The 24,530-nt window shown below is 49.4% G+C and overlaps 3 protein-coding genes across 8 annotated transcripts in view; 1 reads left to right on the forward strand and 2 right to left on the reverse strand.

Moving 5' to 3' along the window:
- Positions 1-241: 241 nt before the first annotated feature.
- ZNF22 (zinc finger protein 22) lies at positions 242-4,711 on the reverse strand. Of its 3 annotated transcripts, XM_070567249.1 has the most exons (3): positions 4,572-4,705; positions 4,084-4,228; positions 242-2,255 (listed from the first exon to the last, which is right to left on the reverse strand). In XM_070567249.1, the coding sequence occupies exon 3, from the start codon at positions 2,169-2,171 to the stop codon at positions 1,494-1,496; it is 678 nt and encodes a 225-aa protein (XP_070423350.1). In that variant the 5' UTR covers positions 2,172-2,255; positions 4,084-4,228; positions 4,572-4,705; the 3' UTR covers positions 242-1,493. The 3 variants fall into 3 exon arrangements, with proteins under 3 accessions (XP_070423350.1, XP_008527590.1, XP_070423358.1); XM_008529368.2 differs by lacking the exon at positions 4,084-4,228 and having other exon boundaries at positions 4,572-4,711; XM_070567257.1 differs by lacking the exon at positions 4,572-4,705 and having other exon boundaries at positions 4,223-4,351.
- LOC139074815 (uncharacterized) lies at positions 4,295-7,180 on the forward strand. The gene is made up of 2 exons (XM_070567271.1): positions 4,295-5,088; positions 5,189-7,180. The coding sequence occupies exon 1, from the start codon at positions 4,295-4,297 to the stop codon at positions 4,916-4,918; it is 624 nt and encodes a 207-aa protein (XP_070423372.1). The 3' UTR covers positions 4,919-5,088; positions 5,189-7,180.
- Positions 7,181-10,456: 3,276 nt separating this feature from the next.
- RASSF4 (Ras association domain family member 4) overlaps positions 10,457-24,530 on the reverse strand; it is a 34,498-nt gene continuing 20,424 nt past the window's right edge. For 2 of the 4 annotated variants that reach the window (XM_008529366.2, XM_008529365.2), the window contains exons 4-11: positions 21,617-21,759; positions 20,085-20,176; positions 19,185-19,348; positions 15,273-15,374; positions 14,940-14,991; positions 14,196-14,317; positions 13,269-13,366; positions 10,457-11,939 (exon numbers count right to left, since the gene is read on the reverse strand). In XM_008529366.2, the coding sequence (XP_008527588.1) occupies positions 11,879-11,939; positions 13,269-13,366; positions 14,196-14,317; positions 14,940-14,991; positions 15,273-15,374; positions 19,185-19,348; positions 20,085-20,176; positions 21,617-21,759 (834 nt within the window). In that variant the 3' untranslated portion in view covers positions 10,457-11,878. The remainder of the gene's footprint in view (positions 11,940-13,268; positions 13,367-14,195; positions 14,318-14,939; positions 14,992-15,272; positions 15,375-19,184; positions 19,349-20,084; positions 20,177-21,616; positions 21,760-24,530) is intronic. The other 2 variants (XM_070567231.1, XM_008529367.2) reach the window with 1 other exon arrangement.

The raw sequence follows: 24,530 nt of genomic DNA on the forward strand, positions 1-24,530 counted from the left end.
ACCTCACACCCACAGGACATTTTGTGGACACCCTGTTGGATGAAACTGTTGTCAACAAGGCCATCTTCTATGACTTTGCATTCAAACGTAAGGCCAGGAGGGAGGCAAAGTTCAAGTCTGAGGCAATCAAAAATAGGCAAAACAAGTGATTCTGCCAAAAGCTGTGATTTTAGATGTTGCCTAAATTATTAAGACAACTTCCCAGGAGAAAAATGAACAGAAGGTAGTAGTAAGCAAAATATCCCACTTAAAAAATTTTTTTATAGTAACCGTTATTAATACAGCAGGAACTTGTATGATTATAAAAGATACAAAAAAATCAAAAGAATGTTAGCATTCAATAGAAATTAAAACCTGAGCTGAAGGTTGATCAGAATGTCTGACACTTGGCATTGTTCTGATGGAAGACACACGTTTACTAGACTTGGCAAATAATTCACATAATTCACAAAAAGTTAACAGATTTCAAAATCTACACATTGAGCTACAAGCACTGACATTTCAATTAAATGACTTTTGCTGTTGACAAACATTCATTTAAGATAACCAGGGTTATCCTAAAGCTCTCAAAGGGAAACACATAGAGGTTGAAAATTGTTAATTTCTAATTAGCAAGTGGAGATTGTTTCGGTAAAATATGGTTTAATTATTTATTCATGTAGATCTAAAAGGCTAGCTCACTTTGTCAGAGCACAAGAGAATGCCAAAAGAAATCAAAGCCATGGGGATGGATGGATCAACATAAACCCATCCCAACTTCCAGAAAACAAGTGACACCGAGTAAGACCATCACAAAGAATGGTACTGGTAGGAATAGGAGACTTGTGGTCTAATTCAGTTCTCACTTTGGCTTCTAGAGTGCCTTTTTCTAAGAATTTGTTGAAAAACAGAGAAATTCTACACCTTTAATTAATAATTGTCCATAAGCAGAAGAGAAGAAACAAAAGAAAGCTAACATACAGTGATGGGCCTTCTTGATTAAAAATCTGTGAACACGAATACATTTTAATATATGGACCCTTGAGTGATACTTACAAACCAACGGTTAATATACTACAAAAACTTTACAAACACAAAATGTCCTCATCTGTTGCAGAACTCCAAAACTAACGGAATTAACTTCTTCTCCCTTTTAAAGTACTGATTCCACAGAAAGTCCTAAAATTGAGTTGTCATTGGAATTCCTGTACTTTTACATGTGTCATCAAAACAGGATTATTTTCTCATAATGATGCAGGAAGCAATTTCAAATGAGGTCAAGGATCTTATATTATCTCAAAAGATATTTTCAGTTCCTTGTACTCCATGTTACACACACAAAAAATGAGGACAGCTGGACACATGTAATTTCTTTCATACCAACCTCATTAAACTCCCAATGTCTCCATGCTGGGAAAGGATACCGTACTGAAGTGGTCTATTATAAAGTATCTCCAGTTCTAAAACAGATACTTTTTATTTTTTTAAAAGATGGCTGAAGTAGTGTCCTCTACCTAGCGGAGACGAGCCACTGACTTCCTTCCTGTACCAGCCTTCCAAGATGATACTGAGTGCGTTTTTGCCCTAATATTCTTGCCCCGGGTCTTACGAGGCTTCTCTTCTTTGTGCACCTTCATGTGCTGCCTAAGATGAGAGCTCTGGCTGAAGCACTTGCCACATTCACTGCACTGGTAGGGCTTCTCCCCCGTGTGGGTTCTCTGATGTTGAATAAGGTGGGAACTCTGGCTGAAACAGCGGCCACACTCATCACACTGATAGGGCTTTTCTCCAGTATGAATTCTCTGGTGCTGAATGAGATTCGAGCTCTGTTTAAAGCTTTCTCCACACTCATCACACTTATAGGGCTTCTCCCCGGTATGGATCCGTCGATGCTGAATGAGATTAGAACTCTGAAAGAAACTTTTCCCACAATCAGCACATCTATAGGATTTCTTTCCAGTATGGATCTTCTGATGTTGAAAAAGAGTTGAGCTCTGACTGAAACTCTTTTCACATTCAGTACATTTATAGGGCTTCTCATCCAGGCTTCTTCTCAGTCTACTCAAGTTTGAGATAAATGGAACAGTCATTCCCCATTTCTGCCGCTGCCGGATGGTTTTGCGCTGGTTCTCAGAGGCTTTTCCGTGGCTTGAGCTCCGAGAAATACCACCCTTAGGTTTTCCTAATCGCATGGTGAAGAGCCAAATGTGTTAAGAGTCTACTCTCTTCTTCTGAACTAATGTTTCACTTCCTAGAGCTACACAGCTCAGAATTTTCTGTTTGTAAAGGAAAAAATAAAAATACAAATTATGGGCGATTAATTATTCAGCTTTAATACCTCTTCAACACATCAAAATCGCGTCCATGTTTAAATTAAAAATGTATTCAATACATATGGAAACAAAGACAATTTTGGGGAAAAGATATTTACAAAATAATTTTAATAATTCCAGAGTTTAAGCTTAATAGCTTTTATTATGCTTTATCAAATGAGAATGTAATTCTGAAGGATTAAAAAGTGGAGACAATACCTTAATGGAAATAGAAGACATAACTCCAAAAGACAATCAAAATTTGGGTAATAGACTACCATTATGTTTTAATATTTACTCCCACATTAAACCTCTACTTACTGGTGACTATCTAATTGAGGTGTTCAACTTAGAAAGAAATGACAAACCATACTACTTTACTGAATATTTCTGTTTATCCTGATTTGTTTAGCCATTCCATTTTCACAACTATAGATAACAACTTAGCTTTAACTTGATAGCATAAGTGGTTTTGAAAGTAGGACTACTCTATAAAGAGTGATAAGTTGGGGCCGGCCCAGTGGCGCAGGGGCTCAGTTCCCACGTTCTGCTTCTGCAGCCTGGTGTTTGCCTGCCCGGATCCTGGGTGTGGACCTACGTGCTGCTTGTCAAGTCATGCTGTGGCAAGTGTCTCACATATAAAGTGGAGAAAGATGGGCACGGATGTTAGCTCAGGGCCAAGCTTCCTCAGCAAAAAGAGGAGGATTGGCAGCAGATGTTAGCTCAGGGCTAATCTTCCTCAAAAAAAAAAAAGAGTGATAAGTTTCCGTAAGTCAATTCAATAAATACCAGATGACAAAAACGTCAAAGAGATGCTTTATTATTATTTTTTCTAGATTCTAATGATTCAAGAAAAAGGACAATTCTTTGAAAACTTGAAACAAGAGGATTGTTTCTGGAGAGAGAAACAAAAATTTCAAGACCTTTTACCAGATGGCGAAATGAAATTGAGTAGACAAAAAGGCCATAGGCAGAACACAAGCAAAAGAGGAGGAGAAAGCAAGTTTACATGACAGAATTTTAAAAATACCCAAATGCTGCAAAAACTCAAAATTCCAAAAATTAATTTCACTCACTTGCTTATAAGGTTATTTAAAATAATGGCCATAAACAAACAAACAAGCCACAAACTCCAAATAGATGACAATGTAGGAGAAGCTAAGCTGTGAAAATAAGATTACTGCAACTATTTTCCACATCCTGTGTCAAGAAGTAGACTTTAAAATGGGAATAATTGTCCTGGGACTCTGCATAGAGGCTTATAAAGCAAAGAAGAGGAAACACAAATTACATCATTGTTCTCGCCTTTCCTTCATCTCATTGCATAACTGAGACTCCAGGCCTGATAGTGCTGAGAACTTTATCTGGGATTTAATAATTCTATCTGCTGTATCACAAAGAGCGAACTGCATAAAACAAAATTACAGAGAGCACTATTCATTCCTCAACTTTAGTAAATACTTATAGAACATCTATTACAAGGAGACATTTATTAGGTAATGTTACTGTTGAAAAAATAGCTTTAACGGTAATTATACATTTTTAAAAACCACATCTATTTCTTATACGATATAATTCCGATCCGCTGGGAAACTCAGAGACTATCTAATCCACCTAGAACAATACAGATGAAGAACTCATACTAACAGGTGTCCTTTGTGCTACCTTTCATAATTCCCATAGCAGCTTTATGCGGTTATCTGCGTTTTACAGCTAAGGAAAGGCAGGCATACAGCTGGGAAGACTTGGGCCAGGTTCCCAAACCCAGCGGCCCACTGACGGGCAGCCCCACCTTCTAGCGCCAAGTCCAGCGCTCGGACGGTGCTCAGCATAACTGGACGGCAGGGGCGGGTGCGAAGGTAAACTTGAGCGACACGGGCTACCAGTCGTGCGAACCCGCGTCACTGCACTGTGCCTCAGTTTCCTCCTACCTAAAACTGGGATGACAATAGAGCTGCTGCATCATCAGAGTGTCGGAAGCTTAAATGAGTCAAAATCTGTAAATGGCTCAGCACAGCCCTGCGGTGACCGAGTGTTCGTTCAGTACATGCAGCCCGGCAACGCGCCGCACGGCGGAAGGCGGAAGGACTGCGGCCCAGGGGACCTGCGCGGCCGTCTCCCGCGGCAACTCGCTGGGGCCCCGTGAAGGCCTCCGCCCCGCTGCCTCTGCCACCGCCCCCGGCCCGGCGCCGAGCCCTCCCTGCGGCGCGGGGAGCGGAGCCCGAGGCAGCGCCTGCCCCACCGCGCTTGAGGCAGCTCGCGCCCGGGCGGGCCACTCACCGCGGGGCCGGCCGCCGCCCTCTCTCTCCCGCTCGGTGCCCTGGCCCTGCCGGAAGTGCGGGCTGCGGCTCTTCGGCGCCACCGCGGTCGCTCTAGGAACGTGGCGGAGCGACCCTCTATGGTCCCGGGCCCACCTGAAAGAAGAAACGCTTCGTTGCGTCTCGTTTTGTTTCCCTCTCCCGCCCCTCGGAAGGCCTGCCTGCTGGGGTCCCAGGACCGCCAGGCCTGTGGCCGGCTCCTCTGCGGAGGAGGAGCGGCCGGCGAGCTGCAACCTGGGTCAGTCGCGGCTTCTGAAACGCAGCGCCAGCCTGCCCATCCCGAGACTTCGTTCTTTCTACAAATACTGAGCACTTATTAATTATAAAGAGGGACTTTCGGAGAGCCTCAGCTGTTCCTATTTTTCATGAATCACCTCATTTAATTATCACCCAGAGGCCCCTGCAAGATGGACATGATCCTACTCATTTTACAGCTAAAGAAACGGAGGCTTAGAGAAGTTTGCTGAAGTTCACACGGTGTAAGTGGACGACCAAGGATTGGGACGGGTCTCTCGCGATTTAAAACCACCTCCTTGCTTTTCTTTAGTAACGATCTTTCCCGCTTCTCCTCTCCCACAGGCTCCTCTTCAGCCAATGTGGCGGCGCTGCGTCCGTCCTCTGGTGGCCTCCTTCCCCTGCGGACCTCCTCCAGTCTAACGGTTTCACATGCGGTCTCTATGTGCTGAAGACTCCGAATTGGCAACTCCAGTCTGACCCTGGGATGCAAATATTACTGAACTGTAGATTTGTATATCCAACTAGTTACCCAGTACCATTTGTATGTGATGGACATCCCCCAAATGAACTTCTGATAGTCACCTAGCCTGTTCCTTCAGCAGCATGCATCCCAGCAAATTGATGGCAACTCCTCCATCTTTCCAGTTGCTCAGGCCAAAACTCTTGATGTCATTGTTGTCTGTTTTTTCACCCCAAACCCAGATCCAATCCATCTGCAATTTTGTTGGGTTTATCTTCAAAATATATCCAGAATTGAGCCACTTTCAACACCTCCACTGTTAGAACATCCACCAAGCTGCTGTCATCTCCTGTTTGGATTATTGTGTTGCCTTCCTGACTAGTCTTCCTCTTGAGACCCACGTCAGATCATGTCATTCATTTTGTTCAAAACCCTTCACAGACTTCCCATGTCATTAGAGCAAAAACCGCTGGCCTCATAGTGGCACACACAGCTGTCATGATCTGTCTCCTGTTCTTGGTTGGGTCTGCAATGCTGAGAACAGCAGGTAGCAGGAACTCAGCCAGTATTTGTTGAATGAATGAATGTACAGGATGCCTCATTGTTTACAAGTGCCTTTACATCTATTCTTTGGTCATTCATCTTTACTACAGTCTCATGAAGCAGGGATCATCCTGTCTTGCAGATCAGTAAAATGAAGCTGAGAGAGGGAGACTTGCCTGAAGTGACACAGAGAGTTGATGGCAGAGGCCACACTAGATCAAAGGTTCAGACTTCAGTCTGGAGCTTTCTGCTCTGCAGATGGCAAAGCATGAAACTGACTAAGGCCTAGATAAGGAATTTCCAGTCGGTAATCTAGATAAAAGCTGGACTGTTACAAAGATTAAATGAGATAATGTGAGGCACTTAGCACAATGCATAACACATTGATATTACTTTTATTATTATTGTTATAAGTGATTGATGCTAGTGGTTGGAGAGAGTGGGGGTATGGCCAGAGATAGTTTAGGAAGCTTCAAGAGCAAATATGACCTGCTGGGACTGTTTGCTCTATGCACATTAAAATAGTAAGATAAAATTTATTCAAAAATATTTGATTAGTAAGACAGTCATTAATTAAATCTTTCCCTGTCCCACATAACGGTGGGTTATCCCTTTTTCCTGTACCTGAAAACCATCGGGCCAGCTGCAGAAGACCCAGAGATGTGTAGATTAGAAAGGGAGATAATTGGGTAAAGAAAGATGAATTTTAAAAAGGAGAGAGATGAAAGTCAGGAAATAAAGGGGTGTGGGTGGCTAAGAGTGGACAGAGTAGAAGGTAAGGATGGAGAGAGGCCAGAGATAGAAAAGGATATTGGGTGGGGAGGAGGAGGAAGAATAAAGGGAAAAGAAGAAAGGGGGAGAGAAAACAGGGAGAAGGTTGTATGCCCTCCATTACTTATTAGTATAATAACAGTCGGCACTTACTGAATGCTTAGCGTGTGGCAGGCACTGTCCAGAGCATTTGTAGTACCTCGTTCAAGATTCCTGTGGTATGACTGTTCCTGAGCATTTGCTCTGCCTTTCTCGGATTTTACATCCCTGTTTAGTGCTGTGTGACTTTCAGTGCCTCCTAGCAAACGATATGTTGTCCCAGTGATGTTGACTTTACATGTGACTAGCATTGGTCAATTGCATGAGAGTGGACGCAAAGTGTACCACATCCCAGAAGCAGCTTTGGGTCACTGTGTTCCTGCCACCACCGTATTCTTTCCCTTTGCCTCAAGAATAATATGTCCCAAACAGGAGAAGACATGTGGAGCAGAGCCATATAAGCCCACCTGCAGCCACAAGTAACATGTGACAGAAATAAATGCTCTTGTTGTAGCCAGTGAGATTTTTGGTGGTGGTCCTGCAGCAGAGCCGACTAATACACCTCCCACAACTTTAAGAGATAGGAACTGGTATTATCCTCATTTTATAGATGGGAAACCAGTGGCAAGTAACTTGCATAAGGTCACACACTCCTAAGTGGCAGAGCCAGGCTTTAAAGCCAGACAGTCTGGCTCCAGAGCCTCTGCTCCTGACCTCTACATAGCAGTATCTCTCAAATGGGATTCCAAGTTATTTTAAGCAAATTAAGTTATCGAAAATGGTCACACCTGATATTTACAAAACAAAGGGGAAAGGGGGTGGGGGTTGGAGGGATGGACAGTCAGGGCAGCAAAGATAGGCTATGTCACCACGTTCTGCTAACAGCACATCTTTCAAGGGGAACTGGGCCAAGAGAGGCCAGACCCCTTAAGGGCTGGGGCTTCTCTGGGAAGCTGCACCCAGCAGGGGCCAGTGTGCCCCAAGCCCTGTCAAGACAGCTTCCTTTTATTATGGCTTTGTCCCCTGCATCCCCACTCACAGGCGCGCAGGTGCGCTCACACTCACACGCACGCACGCACGTGCGTGGAAAAGCACGTCTCAACAGGGAGCACTGCTGCCTTGGGTCTGCATTTGGCAACAACAGTGCAAGGGAGGCCAGTCACATGTGTGGCCCACGTGCAGTAACAGGAGTGGTCCACCTCCCATGAAGGGACCCTGGACAATGGTTCTGTGCACTGTGGACAGAGTTTTGGGACCTCTCTCCCAGGTGAATCTAGCAAGCAAACTGCATAGGCTATGAGTCAGTACAGCAAAATCCATGCTGTGCTGTGAAGCAGCTGTGCAGGCCATCTTCAGCCTGTGTCAGAATGACCTCGCAACCCCACATAAGACACCAGCTGGACAGATCCACAGCAGGGAAAGATAAAGGGTAACTCACTCTCACATCTCCCAGCTGCATTTCTTAGAGATTGAGAGACTAATTAAGCACCCTGGTCCTTGCCTCCCTCCATACATCGATAACATCAGCATCTCTGTACTCGTTTGATGTATAACCAAAGAATTCTTATGTTACCATCAATGTATAATCCAGAGAAAAGCCCAGATGTACTCTATCCCTTTTTTGATATTTTTGAAATCTAGTTGTAAGTTCTTTTTCTCTTCTTCTTCCCTGCACGTGCACTGTGTTGTACACACAGTATACAGATGTAAGCTGCACTTAAACTCACACCCCTCGGAGCAGCTCCATCAGAGCACGCTCTCTGTTGAACTGTTTTTCCTGGGGTTCAAACTCCTCACGCTGGTTAGTGAATAAACTTCTTCACTAATATCACCCAGGCTCTTTATTTCAGTCGACACCATCAAGCCTGAGACTTTGCTTTCTGTTTCTTTTGGGTCCTCCAGGAAAGGAAACTTGGGGAATTCCCATTCCTGGGTTTGCAGAAAACATCTCACAAGCCCAGCCAGGAGGGAGCAGAGCCCCACGCCCACGGCTGAGTCCAGGGGCAGGTCAGCAGCTGGCTTTCTCGCAGACAATCACAGCCCCTGGGGCCTAAATATACCACATGCATTTGGTTGTTTTTATACTCAGAACAGCTTGGCTCTGACTGCACTTCCTGCCTGATCATGGCTGAGGGACTGCAGGGCGGGGGTCTGCTGCCCACCTCGGGCACCTGACAAGGATATGGCCGCTGCTCTGCAGCTGCAGGGCACCTGTGTCCTGCCCACACAGGCACACTGCATGGCAGGCTCCTCCACAAGGTACCTGCTCAGATCAGATAAGCCTCCTGCTTTGTTTCCCCGGGACGAAGGGTCCAGATGTGTCCTGGGTGAACCCATGGCTTTATTTTGATAGTGGGAAGCTCTTTAATCCATTTTCTGGTAAACATCCCCAGCAGGTAGCATATGGTTATCACCACGAGAAAAACAAGCTGTTTTTTGATTCCTTCTGGTAATTTGTTCTGGGCAAACCACCCTGTTTTTCCTGAGTCCAGTCCTTTTGCAATCATGTTGACTTCATCCTGTGTTTGTGATTTTCTCAGTGCCTGAGGCCTGGCCTGGGAGGAGTCCTGTTTTAGGAGAGGACACTCTCTCTCAGGAATCTTCACCTTGTCGTTGGATCCATTTATTACCTGAGATACCCGTTAGCGAAGGAGCCTGTAAGAAATATTGTCATCTCTGTGGAGAGAGGACAGTGGAGCGCCCACAGAAATCAGCAGGAAACCACAGAGCCTAGCAGGGAAAGTCGGAAACTGTGGTGTCTTTGTGAGCTGAATTAGCAGTTTTTCAAGTGGCCTCTGAAAAGCAAATATTTTGTTGGGAAAAAGATTTGTTAACCGCTCAGATGACTATAGAAGTGTACATTTTCCCCTTTCCTGTGCAACTTGCTAGTGATTTTTCTTAGTTATGATATTCAGAAGTTAATTTTGAAAACGTCTATTTCAAAAGTGATGCTTACCTAGACACGCCTTAACTAATATTGTAAAACTGCAAAAAATTTTGAAACAAAAAATACCCCATACTGAAAAAGCAAAATCGGTGCATGCTTACAGAGGGGCTCCTGATCAACGGCTTCCCATGTGCCAGGCCCTGTCTGCTCCCGGCTGGCCAGTGTCTCTCAGGCTGGAATGCCACACACACTGTCTTAGCCAATGTGGGCTCAGTCTCAGGCGTCCTTCCCGGGACCTGTACCGGCTCCCTGCTCTGCTGGTCCCCTGAGCATCCCTGGTATCTGGCCTGCTTCTCCTGATGAGGAGACCCTTGAAAAGAGGGTGGACTGTGGCTCTGTCTTTGTCCCTCTAGGGTGGAGCACAGGTGTGGCACAAGGCAGTCACTCAATTACCGCTGAACAATGGCCTGGCAGTTGTCCTAGACCTGAGGTGGTAAATACTGGCTGGGGAGTAAAATGACCTGGGGCAGCCTGTTTGTTTTGTTTTCCACCCTCTCGTAGGCCCTGGCACCATCCCACTTGAGTCCCTGCCTGGAAGATTCCTGAGGTCCTCCTGATGCTGAGATTCTGTGATTCAGGGTGATTCTATCACTCATCTTCCAAGCTGCCCACAGACCCACACCAATGACTCCTCCTCCATGCCCAACGGGGGCCTCTGCCCCAGGCCCCACATCAATTCCCAGGATATGCAGGGAAATGAAGGAGTCATATCGTGTCAAGAGCAGCAGGCTGCGGCTCAGCTTTAGCTCTTCTGCCAAATTTGGCCATAAATACTGTAGGATAAGAGTTTCAGGGGTTAGAGCAGGGGGTCAGGGTGGACACGCACAGCAAAAAGAAAGCTTGGTCCTAATTCCAGTACAGCACACCTTTATTGAGCACCTAGGAAACTATGCTGCTAAAGGAGAGCACAGATAACAGAAACTGCGGCCGGGCCTTCCCCAGCCATCTCTCTGCATGTCTCTGTGACGATGGAGCGAGTTGAGGGAAACCCTGAAAAGTAGGTCCACATGGCATGGCTGCCCCAAGCTCTGTTCTTTATAGGTGCTGATGAGGAGCTGCAGCAAGAAGCAGAGGTGGAATCTCCTGTATTTGGAAGACTTTATAGTTCTTCTCTTTAAATTTGCTATCCACAGGCCCCAGTGGGAGAAAAATTTGCTCTGTTTTGGACAAACACTTCACATGACAGATGTAAACTGTTGCATAGTTTTACAAAGACCTTCTATTTCATTCCAGAAATTCTCCACCAGCTGATAAACCCAAATTGTTCAGTATCTGGTCCCAGGGAATTCAAAGTCCTTTCTCCTCAAACAGGCATTACTCCTTATCTTGCTCCTTTGAGACTGGAGGAATGCAAGCCCAGAGAGGGCAAGAGGTACGCAGGTGTCCATGGAACAGCAGCAATGGGGACTGAGCCCTGCCTTCCCAAGGTGCTGCCCGGCAGCCCCTGGACTCTCACCTACAGGGGAGGCATCCTTCCAATGCCACCTGGGCTACCTCCCCCATGTGATCAAATTGACATGTTTCTTGCAGCACGCTCCCTATAAGAATTCCTTACTCACTGAGGAAGTCCAGAGCGAGTGCTGCAGAGAGAAGATAGGATGCTTGTGCTCTTATTTCTAGTCTGACCTCTGCTGCCAGGGTGCTGGGCTGTGTGAGGTTCACGGGGTGACATCAGAGGCTTGGAGGCCAGGGATGCCATGGTGAAGTGATGGGTGGGAGGAGGGCATGTCTCAAACCTGCTGGCAGCCCCTGCTTTTCCTGGCAGAGCTTCTGAGTGGCAGCATGAGGCGAAGGCAGACAGGAATCATGTAGTTCATATGGATGATGAGGACAGGGGTTTGTGGCCCTGCAGAAACTCTGAGCCAGGCACTGGGAAAGCAGATGGAGCTCAGGGCCCAGGGGCTCAGTCATCTACCGCTCCCCTGAGCAGGAGAGATGTGGAGAGAATAGGACTGGCCACACCATCCAGCCACATAATGTGGCTGGTGCCACAGCTTCAGAGCTGCTCACTACACAGGCCAGTCTATGCACAGACCCCACCAAGCAAGTTCCTGGCTCCTCAGACTTGGGTCTGGGCCCTGTGAGTAGTCACCTTGGAGCCAAGAGCCAGGGACATGGGACTCATGGGACTCAGGCAGGTAGACAGGTAGAAGCATGGCTGCTGGATTCCTCAGCTGGTGGCCATCAATCAGTGTGACCAGTCAGGGCCCGGCCACTGGCACTCAGTGTACACTGGCTGCTGGGGGCTTTGGAAGAGGCAGATGCTGTCCAGCTACTTGGCCTCCACTAGTTGTTCCAGGCGCCGCAGCATCGTCAGACGCAGGGCTTGGAACCTGGAGAGAGACACAGCCAAGAGGACTCACTGACACTGGAGGGGACAGGGAGCAGAGCAAGGGGGTGCACAGATGCCTTGGCCAGGAGACCCACAGCTCCTAAGTGGCTGATTAGCGGCCACCATCTCTCCACCACCAAGGACAGGGAAGAGCCAGGCCCACACCCTGCGAGACCACTGTCTTCGAGGAGCAGTCAAACAGGGCTGCAGACCCTGTTAAGCTTCAAAGCAGAATGCTGATGTTTCTATCCCAAAGATTTTTGAGCAGAGAAAGGAGCATGCTGGAGTGGACAGGGCAGCAGAGCAGGGATCAAGAAGCCTGTGTTCAAGCCTGGCTCTCTAATAACTTGTGTTACAACCTTCCTCATCTCGGGCCTCTGTTTCCTCTCTGTACACTGAACAGATTGACCAGGTGACCCCAGGTTTCTTCCAGCTCCAAAATCCTACAGTGACACTGCTGACTGCATGGTAGACTGTGCCCTCTGATGGAGGTCTCAGCTGATGGCCCAAATGGGGTCTGACTGCACAGATGGAAGCCGAGGGGCGCTGTGGCTTTCCAAGAATTATTCAGCCAGAAGCCAGAATCTGAACCAGTCCTCAGACCACAGGCCCTCCCAGTGAGCAGCCTCCTTCCTTCCCTTCCTAAGAGGGACTCACCCTGGCCCTGGCTGAGCACCCTCCACATGTCCCCTCCATGCTTCACCTTCCAGAGGGAGAGAAATCACTGGGGCACGCAACCCAGCTAACCTCACACAGCCAGGACTTGACATAGCTTCCCCAGGAGCCAGCAGGTGACGCCTACTCACCTTTCCATTGAACGGGTCCCCTGAAACTGAAAAGCTGGTGCAGGGAGTTCCAACCACCACCACTTTTTGGTAGGCTCAGAATTCCCACTAGCACAAAAGGCCAAGACCAGGCTGAATGTGCATGGAGCAGGCCCTCTACTCAGCTGCTCCTCCAGAACTGTGTCATCGGCAGAACTCACAAGCCTGGTCCAGCGCCCACCCATGCTCCTGCCTGACCCGCCTGCCCAGTTTTCAGCAGCTTCTGTCTCTCCCATGCTGGTGAGATGCTGAGGGTGGATGGTCCGACTAGACTGCATGCCACCATTTTGGCAGGCTGTCACCCCAGCTTGGTGTCAATAGGGGGGAGGGGGCCAGAGAGCGGTGCTGGGGAGCAAGGGTTAGCAGGCATCCTTGAGCCAAGAGCTGTGCAAGGGCACCCGGTGCACTGGAGGAAAGAGCTCTCCTGGTCCCAGCCCTGGGGTCTCTGCCCTGCAGACTCGACCTGATGTTCAGGACCCATGACTGGCCCTTTAAGTGCTGCTTACTTCATGGTCAGTTTGATTATTTCTCTTTCCTCCTCTTCTTTTAATTTTTCAACAAAACTGTCCAGCACCGGCATTTCAAACTTAATGTACTGAGCGACCTAGAAAATCCAAGAACATTTTAATGTGCTTTAAATTAGAAGCCAAAAACATGTTTCCTTTTCTTTGTGGCTTCCATAGTGGCCAATTCAGCACCATCTAGTCTCCATGGAAGTGGCCACCCCAGCCCCTGCCCCTCAGGGCTGTGTGTCCCAGGATGGGAGGATGGGGCCCATTCTTACTGCAAAGAAAACTACTGCCCCTGGGAGGAAAGATTAAGATGAATATTAGGAAAAGCATTCAATAGTTAGCACAGTCACACTGGGTGGTCTCTGGGGAGGGGGTGGGGAGTGGTGGGAACACTATTGTTTCTAACAATGGAATGAAGTGCAATAGCTCTGAATGGCCCCAGGGATACAGGGTCACTGGTCCAAACCCTATAGGTCTTTTCTGTGCAGGGGAGTTTGGAAATGTGCTCCTGGCCTCTCCAGGCCTCAGGCTGTGGTAAGACTTAGACACCTAGTTCCCTTCCACAGGCCCTGGTTAAGGACGTTTGTGTGGGTCTTTAATGAAATGTCAATAAAACACACTCCAACAGAGGAAGAGGTTCTACCTGCCTAAGGGGAAAAGCACAGCCTTGGTTTTCTAGGACCCAACTTCTTGTTTCCCCTAAGCCAGCCAATGGGCCTGGCGGTCACTGACAGGAAGAGGGAGGGCTGGAGCCATCCCCATGCTGGGCTTGGGGTCCTTCAGGATAGCCGTGTGGCCCCTGGAGACGTCACCTGAGAGGGCTCTGGCCAAGGTCGCCTTCAGAGCCCTCAGGAGTCCCCCATTCTGTCACCTAGGCCCTTCCTCAGGAGTAGGCCTCCAGGAGCCTCAGCCCCTACTCACGTCATGGGGGACTTCCTCGCCCAGGTCAGCTTCCATCAGGAACATCCTGGCGATCTTCTCACAAGGCCCATGCAGGATTCTGGAAATCAGCGGGTACTCACAGTCTTTTAATTTTGTCCGCTCTGAAAAAGAAGGTGATTTGGAAAATTCATGGGGCATTAGGATTGCCTCTGTTTCATCCAGGATGGGACTGTGATAGAAAATGGATGTCCAGGGGGCCCAGGAACCTTCTCCAGACCTCGCTGAGAATGTTGCCCTGAATGATATATGATTGTGTCATTCAGCAAAGGCCCAGCTCAGAGAGGAACAGGAGCCGGAGGAGCAGGAGAGAGGGGAGAGCGGACACGGGGAGGCCAGGCCTGCTCAGTTACTAGACTGAGCCGTGCAAGTGCTGCAGAGAGCACCATGCAAGTTCTCCAATGCTTCTCAGGGGGTGAGGAGCTTCAGCTCCGTGTTGCAGACCCCCACATCCACCCTGAACCCCTCCCAACTGAGTGAGGCTGGAGATGGCGGATTCCCACGTGGTTTTGGTGGGATTCTGAAAGGGTTGAGAAATGTGCCTAGGTTTCGCCTGGGGAAAAGCATTTGTGGTGGGGGCACGGCGTGTCTTAAGGCCAGGAGGACGGGTTGCCCTGTGCCAGCTGCACACGCCAGCACGGCCCTGAGAAGAAGCACGATTGGTGAGCTTGCCAAATGGACAGAGACTTTTGTTTGTATGATCTGGAAGCAAAGGCAGATGCTTACCCCCAGACTCGTGAACGATGTAGAGTGCAAACTCACTGGGGCCATTTTCCACCTACAAAGGCAGCAACAGGAAGTCAGACCATGGCTTTTTGAGACCAGAGAGACAGAAAGGGACCCCTGGCAGTAACCACACCCCCAGTGCCACACACACAAGTCCCCAAGGACCCTCCCCTCTCTCTGCTTCAAATCCCAGAGATGCCAGCTCAACAGGGGAAACTCTACTAGACCTTCTACCCAGGAGCCACAGGCATCTCCCCCTAGTCTTCGCCAGCCCCTCCCCAACCACAACAGCAAACAGCAGCGTCAGGGCAAGGCTGCTCTGGCTGGACTTACTCGGAACTTGTTCAGCAGCAGGGTGAGCACGTGCAGAGTTGTCATGGTGCTGTTGACCCTCACATTGGTCACGGATCCATAGGCAGGAGTAAATACGGAGGTCTGTACAGGGAGCGGGGGAAATTCAGGGTGGGGCCAGAGGGGACATGGGGCTCACATCATGCAGGGTCTGGGCACACTGTCGGCCTAACGGTGCTGAGCAGACTGAAGCAGCAGGCAAACCTGGGCTCTGGGAACACCTGCGCCTGTCATTCACATAGGTCCACACACAAGCTGTGCCCAGATCTGGGCGCACTGGGGAAGCTATAACAGCTCATGTCTTACAGGAGACTGTGAGGGCCAGCTCTGTAGATCCTGGGAACCAGTGCCGTGGTAGTAAGTCACAAGGGGTGGGGGGAACCAGTCTCTTCCTCACTCCTGCTATTGATCAGATCACCAAGTGTCTGTTGATTCTAAGGCTGAGAGTTCTCAAATCTGTCCACTCCTCTCCAGGCTCCCTAGGGGGCCCCAGTAGAGGCCCTCAGCTCACACCGCATCAGCTTCCCAACTTTTCCCTTTCCAGTCTCAGCCCTTTCAATCCACTCTCCAGACTGCTGCCCAATAGAACAACCTTTGGGAAACCCTGCAACTAGAAGTGCATGCTGGACCAGCTGTATCAGTGAACAGACTCAGGCCCCTGGCCCCAGAATTCTGAACCAGAATCTGCATTTTGAGGAGAACGCCAGGTGGTGCCATCTGCACAGTACAATTTGAGAAGCAGTCTTATGGCATGTTCTAGTTAAAAATATCTGAATGCTCCCCATGGCCTAAAACAATGCCATCCATGGCTCTGCTCACTATGATGCACATGTGGTACGAGGATTCCCTCCCAAGCACCCTGTGTTCCAGCCACACGGCTTCTTCAGTTTTGGGGTCCCATTATATTCTTTTTTTTTTTTTAAAGATTGGCACCTGGGCTAACAACTGTTGCCAATCTTCCTTTTTTTTTTTTTTTTCCTGCTTTATTTCCCAAACCCCCCTGGTACATAGTTGTATATCTTAGTTGCAGGTCCTTCTAGCTGTGGGATGTGGGACGCTGCCTCAACATAGCCTGACAAGCGGTGCCATGTCCGCACCCAGGATCCGAACCCTGGGCCGCTGCAGCAGAGCGCGTGAACTTAACCACTGGGCCACAGAGCCGGCCCCCCATTATATTCTTAAAGGTACCTTGCCTTTGCCTATGAGATGTGGTATATGAAGTCAACCAGGGAATTGCCTGAATCTTAGTAAGTCCTCAATGAACACTAGCCAGGTAGTAAACCTGTAAGCATTTTACATATAATCTTTGACTTAACCTTACAACAGCCCTTTGAAGTACCTGTCACTAGCCTCCTTTCTTAGAAAGGACACAGAGGCTTTGAGAGGTTAAATAGCTTGTCAGGGGCATCCATCTAGAAAGGGCAGAGCCACCTGAAGCCCCATGCTTTACCCCCATGGCACTTGGGCCTCCCTGAGAGATCGACTCCCCTAAGGTGAGCTCCTCCTCGCTTTTCAAAACGAAGTTCATGTTCGCACATTCCTCCTCTATGGTCCTAGCTCTGCTTTCCTTAGGATGTTACTGGGGCTCTGGGTGCATGAGGGACTTGCTCCACGCCCCCAGCTGGTCCCCAAGTACCAGAGCCAGACTCAAACCCAGACCTGCCTCCTCCATAGATGAGGTACAGAATGACTCTGGGTTACACAGAAAGCCAGACTAGGCTTTCAGTTTCCAAGAAATATGGAATAAATAGAGGAGTCAAGCTATGTCAAGGAGAACAAAGGTCTTGTCAACAAAACGTTGTTAGTGTTTTTTCTGCCTGAAGCCTTTTCTCAAGATGATATCAAGCAGCTCCAAGTAGGAACAAAGGTCCGTGGCTGCTGTCCCATCTCTAACCACAATGGCTTCTCTCTGATAGAACACATCGGAATCCAACAGGCCAGGGCAAAGCAGTGGGAATCATAGCAATATTACTGTGAATCAGCACAGTTTTGGAAAATGACTAAGTAAAGTAATAGTACACCGTTCTAGCAAACAAAACGCAGAACAACCACTGAAGGAAGTCAATTTTAGGAATTTCTTTTTCTTAAAATTGTTGCCTGTGACTCAAGTACTCTGTCACCTGATTTCTAAGGACACTGACTCTGAATGGATGTAGAGCAAGGTGAGAGAGAAGGAGCCCCTTACTCACTCAGGAGATGTGAATCAACTGTCCAGCATGCCTGAGACACTAGTCCATTTCCTAGAAGGCAGTCAGTTTTCCTGGAAGAATGGACCCATATTCCTCAGGTAGATCTGTTACTAGGAGGTAAAGCCCTGACTGGGTTACAGGACAGTGTGTGCAGTGTCAGGCTGGCTGGCTGAGGGGCCCTTCCTGACAGAGTGCTCCGATGGACATGAAAGGCTGTGATGAAAGCCCTTGCTATTCATTTCTGTTCATTTCAAAGGCTACAGAGTGCTCAGGCATCTCCATGTCCCTGTGACATTTGCAATCATTAAAATAAGGTTTAATGTGCCAGACATACCTCTCAGAGATAAATGATCCCTTAGAGGAGGGGTGGATGTACTGAAGATAAACCCTGCTATTCGGTACCTTGAGTTATGGAGCAAAGGCTCTTTCTTTAGGAACGAAGAACTAGGAAAGAGCCTAAAGCCATGCAAATATTCCTTTGAATTTTTTTAAATAATTCCTTAGAGTAGCATATCAATATCTATACAAATACTAGCGACTGGTGCTTACTTAACACTTTACAGACTAAACTCCTTTTGGAACAAGATTTAAAGAATACCCAACGCAGATAATGGTCTTTTGGCTGATCTAAACTATTCTTAATCTCTGTTTAACTCCAGCCCTGCATCCCCCTCACTGTCTCAGGAAACTCTGCTCTCAGATAGTCCCAGGTTTTCCTGGACTGAGCAAAGGCAGCCCTATTGCCACTCACTACCACTCCTAGCATGGAGTGGAAAGGAGGTCCTGATAGTAAAGCAGGGTCCCTTCAGCTTGCCTTCCTGAATTCTTCAACCCAGAGTCCAAGGCGCCCCAGGAGAGGCTTGAATGGCTCCTACAGGCCTCACCTGTGCAACTGTTCTTCGGCTCTGCCCCCAGACCACCCTCTATCCTGGCCCCCTCCCTCTCCCATGAGTCATCATCTATCAAGAAGGGCAGCCGCTTCAACTGGAAACCTCTGCTTCCATTTCCCAGGGCTGCAGGATGTGGCCCTGTTACAGGACACTCCATCTAGGACCCCACCCAAACTGCCACTCATGCCATTAATAGTAACAATCAACGTCTCCTTTTACAGTTTGGTTTGTTTATGGAATGATGTCATCTGGGGAAGGAGATCTTTTCCTGAGGTCAGTACAATACATACTCGGACAAAAGGCTAAGTGCTGGGAATCGGGAGCAGTACAAGTTCTCTGGGACACAAGCACGCACCTCTGGGCACACCTCAACCATGGGCTTAACCTACCAAGCAAGAATGCCAGCAGGGTACATTATATTCCCACGAAACTATCAATCAAGCTCGATGGAACCCTCTAGAAAATTGCCTAATTAAAGATAAACTTGGCATTACTTTCCAAAACACCATGCGACTTGTGAGAATGGATTGACAGTGAGTGTTTGGTGGAGAAAATACAGGCTTTGGGGTCATCAACTGGAATGTTATTTTGATGTGACTTTGGTTAGGACAGTTCTCCTCCTGAGTCTGTTTCTCCTCTCTGGCAGGACATGGGTATGACTACACCCGCACAAAGGGCCATCGTGAGAGTGCACTCTGACATGACTATCCTGGGGCCTGGCCTACAGAAGGCCCAATAGTTATGCCCATGCTTGAGGCTGGTTCCCTATGGTCTCAGCTTCAGGGCCCGAGCAAGATGCCAGGCTGGGATGTCACCTTATGGTTGTAAAAGTGCCCGTTGATGGAGAACCGGTGTCGCCGGATCTTCTGGGCCTCTCCAGGTGTGCGGCACCTGGGCCTCCTCTGGATCACACAGGCTGCATCGCTCTTGGTCCGCATCAACTGTGGCGTCTCCTCATCCTCCTCCAGGGCCTCTGTAGCTAGAAACAGATGAGGGGGTTAGACCCAGGTGGAGCAACAGTGACAGAGAACTGCTGTGCTCCAGCAGTGGTACTGTGTGTGGGTCTTGGCTCCCTGGAGCCTTGTGGTCACACCACGCTGTAGCAGGAGGCAATGCGAATGCTGTTCCTGTCATAGAGGCTGGGGTCCAGCTCCAGCGATGCCCACTTTGCAGATAGAAAAGGTGACTCCCAGACATGATGACCTGTGTCACCATGCCACATGGCCATAAGTCTCTGGGCCTCCGTCTCCAGGCCCCAGGACAGGCCTTTGGCAGCTCCAGCCCTTTCCTCTGAGCACCCACTCTGGGACGTGCCTTTCACTGAGTGCATGGGAGAGTACAAAGAGGACAGAGCAGTTATGGATCCCAGAACATGAGGAAGATGTCCTAGAGGCTTGCAAGGCCAGGAGGGCACCATGCCCTCTACTGACATTCTCTCCTTTCTATGATGCAGCATGGTGCAGGGGACTCAAGCAACCTACGTCAAACAGCAGCACCTCTATAAGCCTCTGCTGCCCTTTTGGGAAGTGAGGAGTCGATGAGCATGCCTGGTACTGAGGGGGTATTTAGCAAAGGGTTGCTCCTGATGACAAATGAAGCCACTCTTTGCTACTCCACAAAGCTGTTCTTCAGAAATGGTGGTCATGAGCCAAGCTTCTCCTCCCCTACCCTGGATGAGTGAGACAGGGTCCTGGGTAGCTGGAGGCTCCACTTACCTGAGCTGTCTCTGGAACTCTCAGCCTGCTGCATGGGCTGAGCACTTGGCTCCTGGGCAGTGACCCTGAAATCCTGAAGAGGTGGCTCCTTTCTGAAAAGAAACAATCATGGTGCTCAGAGGGCTGCTGGTAGAGAAAAGTAGCTCAGGCCAAAGAGAAGAGGCTGGCTGCCTCTGTGGACAGGACATGGGCAAGAAGCAGGGCAGGCCAAACTGAGGCCAGGATTTCAACTGAGTCAATGTAAGATACTAAAAGAAAAGCAGAGGATTGCCACAGTGTCTGCTGGAAGGAGAGAGTCTGCGTGCAGACCTGAGTGGCCGGTGCTTGCCTGCACCGCACGGACACATGCAGTGCCCGTGTGCTCCTGGGCACCAGGCTGAGGCAGGCCGGTGTCTGCGAGCCCGTGCCCAGTGGGCCCTCTGGGCATCCCTAGCCCTGGTGGAGGGTTGGACAGGGGCAACCTTGAGGCGGCCAACTTCCGGGCCTCTGGGGAGGGTCTCCAAGCCAGGGCAGCCGGTGCCGGGCTGGAGAAGGAATGGACGCAATGGGAACTAGCCCCACATTGAGAGGGAGTCAGGGAGGAGCAGAGAGAGCAGTGGAACCCACTCTGAGAGACCCCTGAGGGTCCTGCTGTGACCGCTCATGTGACTGCTTTTACCCCAGGGAGTAGGAAGCAGGAGTGACACTTGCAGCCCTTCTAAGAAGAGCATACAAACTTTGTGCTCTAAGTCTGTGTGGCTCAAAATTCACTTTTTGAATTTTGAATTTTTTGTCTGTAACTAGGACAACTTGGGATGCACCACGGGTGTCAACGTGCTAAGTGGCCTCAGAGCAGCAAATTTACTTGAATTTTTGAAGAGGAAGGGGTTTGAATTTCCTCCTCTTAGAAGGATTTATTACATGCAGAAACAAGCAAAACTCAGCAGCTACCTGCCCTTTCTCGCGAGTCAGGGGGTGAGGAGGCCAAGGCCCACCAACAAGAAGACAGGTAAGCATTTCCTCCTGAACAAAACACTTTTCTGATATTAAAATAAATCTGATATTAAATTCTGATAAACTTATAAAAATGAATTCTGATATTAAAGCGAAAACAGAGCAGTAGGAGGCAAAATTTGTGTGATTTTTAAGAAAGAATGGGAGGTGCTGAGAAATATTCATCAGGCAAAGGGTGGGGAGCACCCTGGGCTACAGCCCTTTCTCCTTGCAGTCAAGGTGGCTCCTGTGAATGTTTGAGAAACACAACTGGAGGTGATGGGAGCCTGGAACATTCTCCAGGAGGAAGGAGACTTGGTCGTCATGTAGAAAGATCACCCTGGGTGAGGCTGCATGTTGGCAGGCGAGGCTGTGGACTGAGGCAGCCAGGGGGTGACAGGGCTGAGGCTGGGTAACACTCCCAGGCTTGTGCCCATACAGGAGCAGGGCTTTTGCCCCGAGACTGAGGACACCACCCTTCAGACACCCCAAACAATAAGCTCAGGTTGAACAGGTGTCATGGAGGCCCCCTGACCCCGCCCCACCAGCTCAACACTTACGGGTGGCAGCTGGGCCGTCCGGGCATCCAGGAGGCCGCAGAGAGGTGCACTCGCTCCCTGTCATCCTGTATCTGGAGCCGGATGGGCCGCCTCAGTCCCCAGGCAATATTGAGGAGCCCCTCAATGATCAGAGCCCCTTCTTCCTGTAGGAACCCACAAAGGTCAGCCTCTTTCCCAAGATCAGGTGTCCTCAGGGGTCACTGCCTCCATCCCCGAGCCCCCTCAGGACCCAGCCCCTCATCCATGGGACTCCAAGTACACTTGGGCCCCCAAACATACCCTCTCCTCCTGAGGTCCCGCATCCCCCGAGGGAAGGCTCACAAACTTCTACGTGCTCTGAGGCATCAGGCCACGGGGCCACCGGGCCAAAAAGAGGAAGCCTGAGGCATGCCCTTCCACTGCTCAGCCCATGCCTGGTGAGAGGCATGGCCAGGAACAGAGTGGCTAAGTCAGGTGTCCCACAGGAACCTAGCTGCTGTCCGGCAGGCATGTCCACAAAGCATAAGGAAATACTTTCCTGGGAAGCACGGTCGCGCTGACACCAGTGCAGCACAGGCACCTCTCCACCCACCACCATGCCTGGTCACCATGGTCACCAGGTCCTGCTGGGAACGTGCCGAGGACACTGGATTTCATGCCACCAGAGCAGAAGTGGCTGTTCCTTCTCAGCCCTACCCTTCTCCCAACACTGTTCTCATTAGTGGGCAGAAACCACCCCCAGATTTCTAAGCTGGCTGCTTTCCCGAGGCCCAGTCTTGCTGTTCTCACCACCTGGGACATTGCCAGCCCCACGTCTCACCACTGACACGCACACTTAGAATATCTATAACAGCTCTCATTCCGTGTCCTCAGCCAGCCTTGATTTCCCCAGGTCTGTGGATGGCAGGGCTACTCACCTGTTGCCAAACCCTGAGGTCCTAATTGACAGAGCTCTCCAGAGGCTCTCCTAGCCAGCGCCTACCAGCACCCCTCAGGTCCTTGATTCTGTTTCTCTGGCCTATTTCAGCCTCCTGTTTATGCATGACCATGTCCAGGCTCTCTGTGCCCAGCCAGGCTGCTCTGCTTGCAGCCTTAGAGCATCTGCCAGAAACCTTCTTGGCCTTACTCTTCACCAGAGCCATGGTCCTTCCAGCTACGTGCTCTTAATCTGCTTTGATACTAGTCTTTTGGCAATGAACTTTAAGCATCATTTTCCCATTGCTATCTCAAGCGCCATTTTAGGTTCACAAATCCTGTTTCTTTCTCCTTGTTGGCACTGAAAGCCCTGTAAGGACAAGGGCCTTGTAGAGAACTTCTTTATATCCCTGGCAGCACTTACAGAGGCGTCCTGCAGTGTTGATTTCATGGGTAGTTAGTAATGGTTTAAAACTCCCTGCCGTCTGATCAAAGTTATCAAAAAAACACATAGCTTTTTTTTCCTCTTTTTTTATTTTTCCTTTTTCTCCCCAAAGCACCCCCGGTACATAGTTGTATGTTTTTAGTTGTGGGTCCTTCTAATTGTGGCATGTGGGATGCTGACTCAGCATGCTCCGACGAGCGTTGTCATGTCTGTGCCCGGGATGTGAACTGGGAAAACCTGGGCTGCTGAAGTGGAGCACGTGAACTTAACCACTTGGCCACAGGGCTGGCCCCCAAATGCTTCTTTTTCTTTCTTTTAGTTTTTTTGAGGAAGATTAGCCCTGAGCTAACTACTGCCAATCCTCCTCTTTTGCTGAGGAAGATTGGCCCTGAGCTAACATCCATGCCCGTCTTCCTCTACTTTATACGTGGGACACCTACCACAGCACGGCTTGCCAAGCGGGGCCGTGTCCACACCCAGGATCCGAAGCGGCAAACCCCAGGCCACTGAGAAGCGGAACGTGTGAACTTAACCGCTGCACCACCAAGCCGGCCCCTACACATAGCTTTCTGAAATGACCTTGAACTATTTGCTAAAAAAGCAGACAAACACAAAAAAACAGAGCTATTTGATAACCACTGATGTTACACAGGCACAGATATGTAACTAACCCTCCCTATAAAGACTAGATTGATCCGTGGAAGTTAAAGGTCTTACAGGGTTAGCAAGAAAACCCAAAGTGGGGTTCAGTTCTTTGTTCTCAGTCTTGGGTTCGGATGCCCCTGTCAGATGTCAGCACTTCATTGGAGAGAGCCCAGCCCCACCTGGAACATCTCGGCAAGTTCATTCACGCAGACCCAGCAGCCCCACACTGGACCCTGGGTGGAGGGAGACAAAGCAGAGATGGCCCCGGTCATGAGGCGCTCATGTGGGGGGAGGAAAAGAGGGCACAGCCGCGGCAGGGGCAGTAGGCTGGAGACACCAGGGCCAGGCCTTCAAAGATGCTGCGGGCAGGTTCTGGGGACCTTGCAGTGAGGAAGGAGGCAGGAGGAATTGCTCTGGGACTAGGAACGAGGGGCTGAGGCAAAGCTGCTGCTTCTGACGTCAGGGATAAGCTGTGCTGGGGAGTGGCTGGCCCGATGTGACTCAGGCCTGATGTCTCTGCACAGGCAGCTTATGTGCCCCTGACTTGTTCCTCCATCAGAATGGAGGAAAGGCCCTGTCAGCCTGCAGCTGTCTGATCAAATCAGAGGAAGCCAGAGGTCACAGCGGAGAACCTTCAGGCTACTGGGCAGCCCTCACCATACAGGCAGAGAAGGGCGTGTAAGTGGAGGCAGGATGAGACCCGGGTCCTGGGGCCTCGCGTTTCCATAAGCCAGGAAGTCATTCTGGGCCCTCTCTCTGTCCCAGTCAATATTTCCCTCCTTAGCTCAGCCTATTGACTAATTTGCTAACGTGCTAGTGAATTCAGAGAGTCAGAGAAAGAGATAAAAGGCTCTACAGAAGCATCCAGACAGAAAATCTGTCAAGGTGGGAATTGCCACATCTAGTTATAAGCCTGATTACCCAGCTCTG

The sequence above is a fragment of the Equus przewalskii genome, chromosome 1 (assembly GCF_037783145.1).
Source record: "Equus przewalskii isolate Varuska chromosome 1, EquPr2, whole genome shotgun sequence".
NCBI classification, from domain to species: domain Eukaryota; kingdom Metazoa; phylum Chordata; class Mammalia; order Perissodactyla; family Equidae; genus Equus; species Equus przewalskii.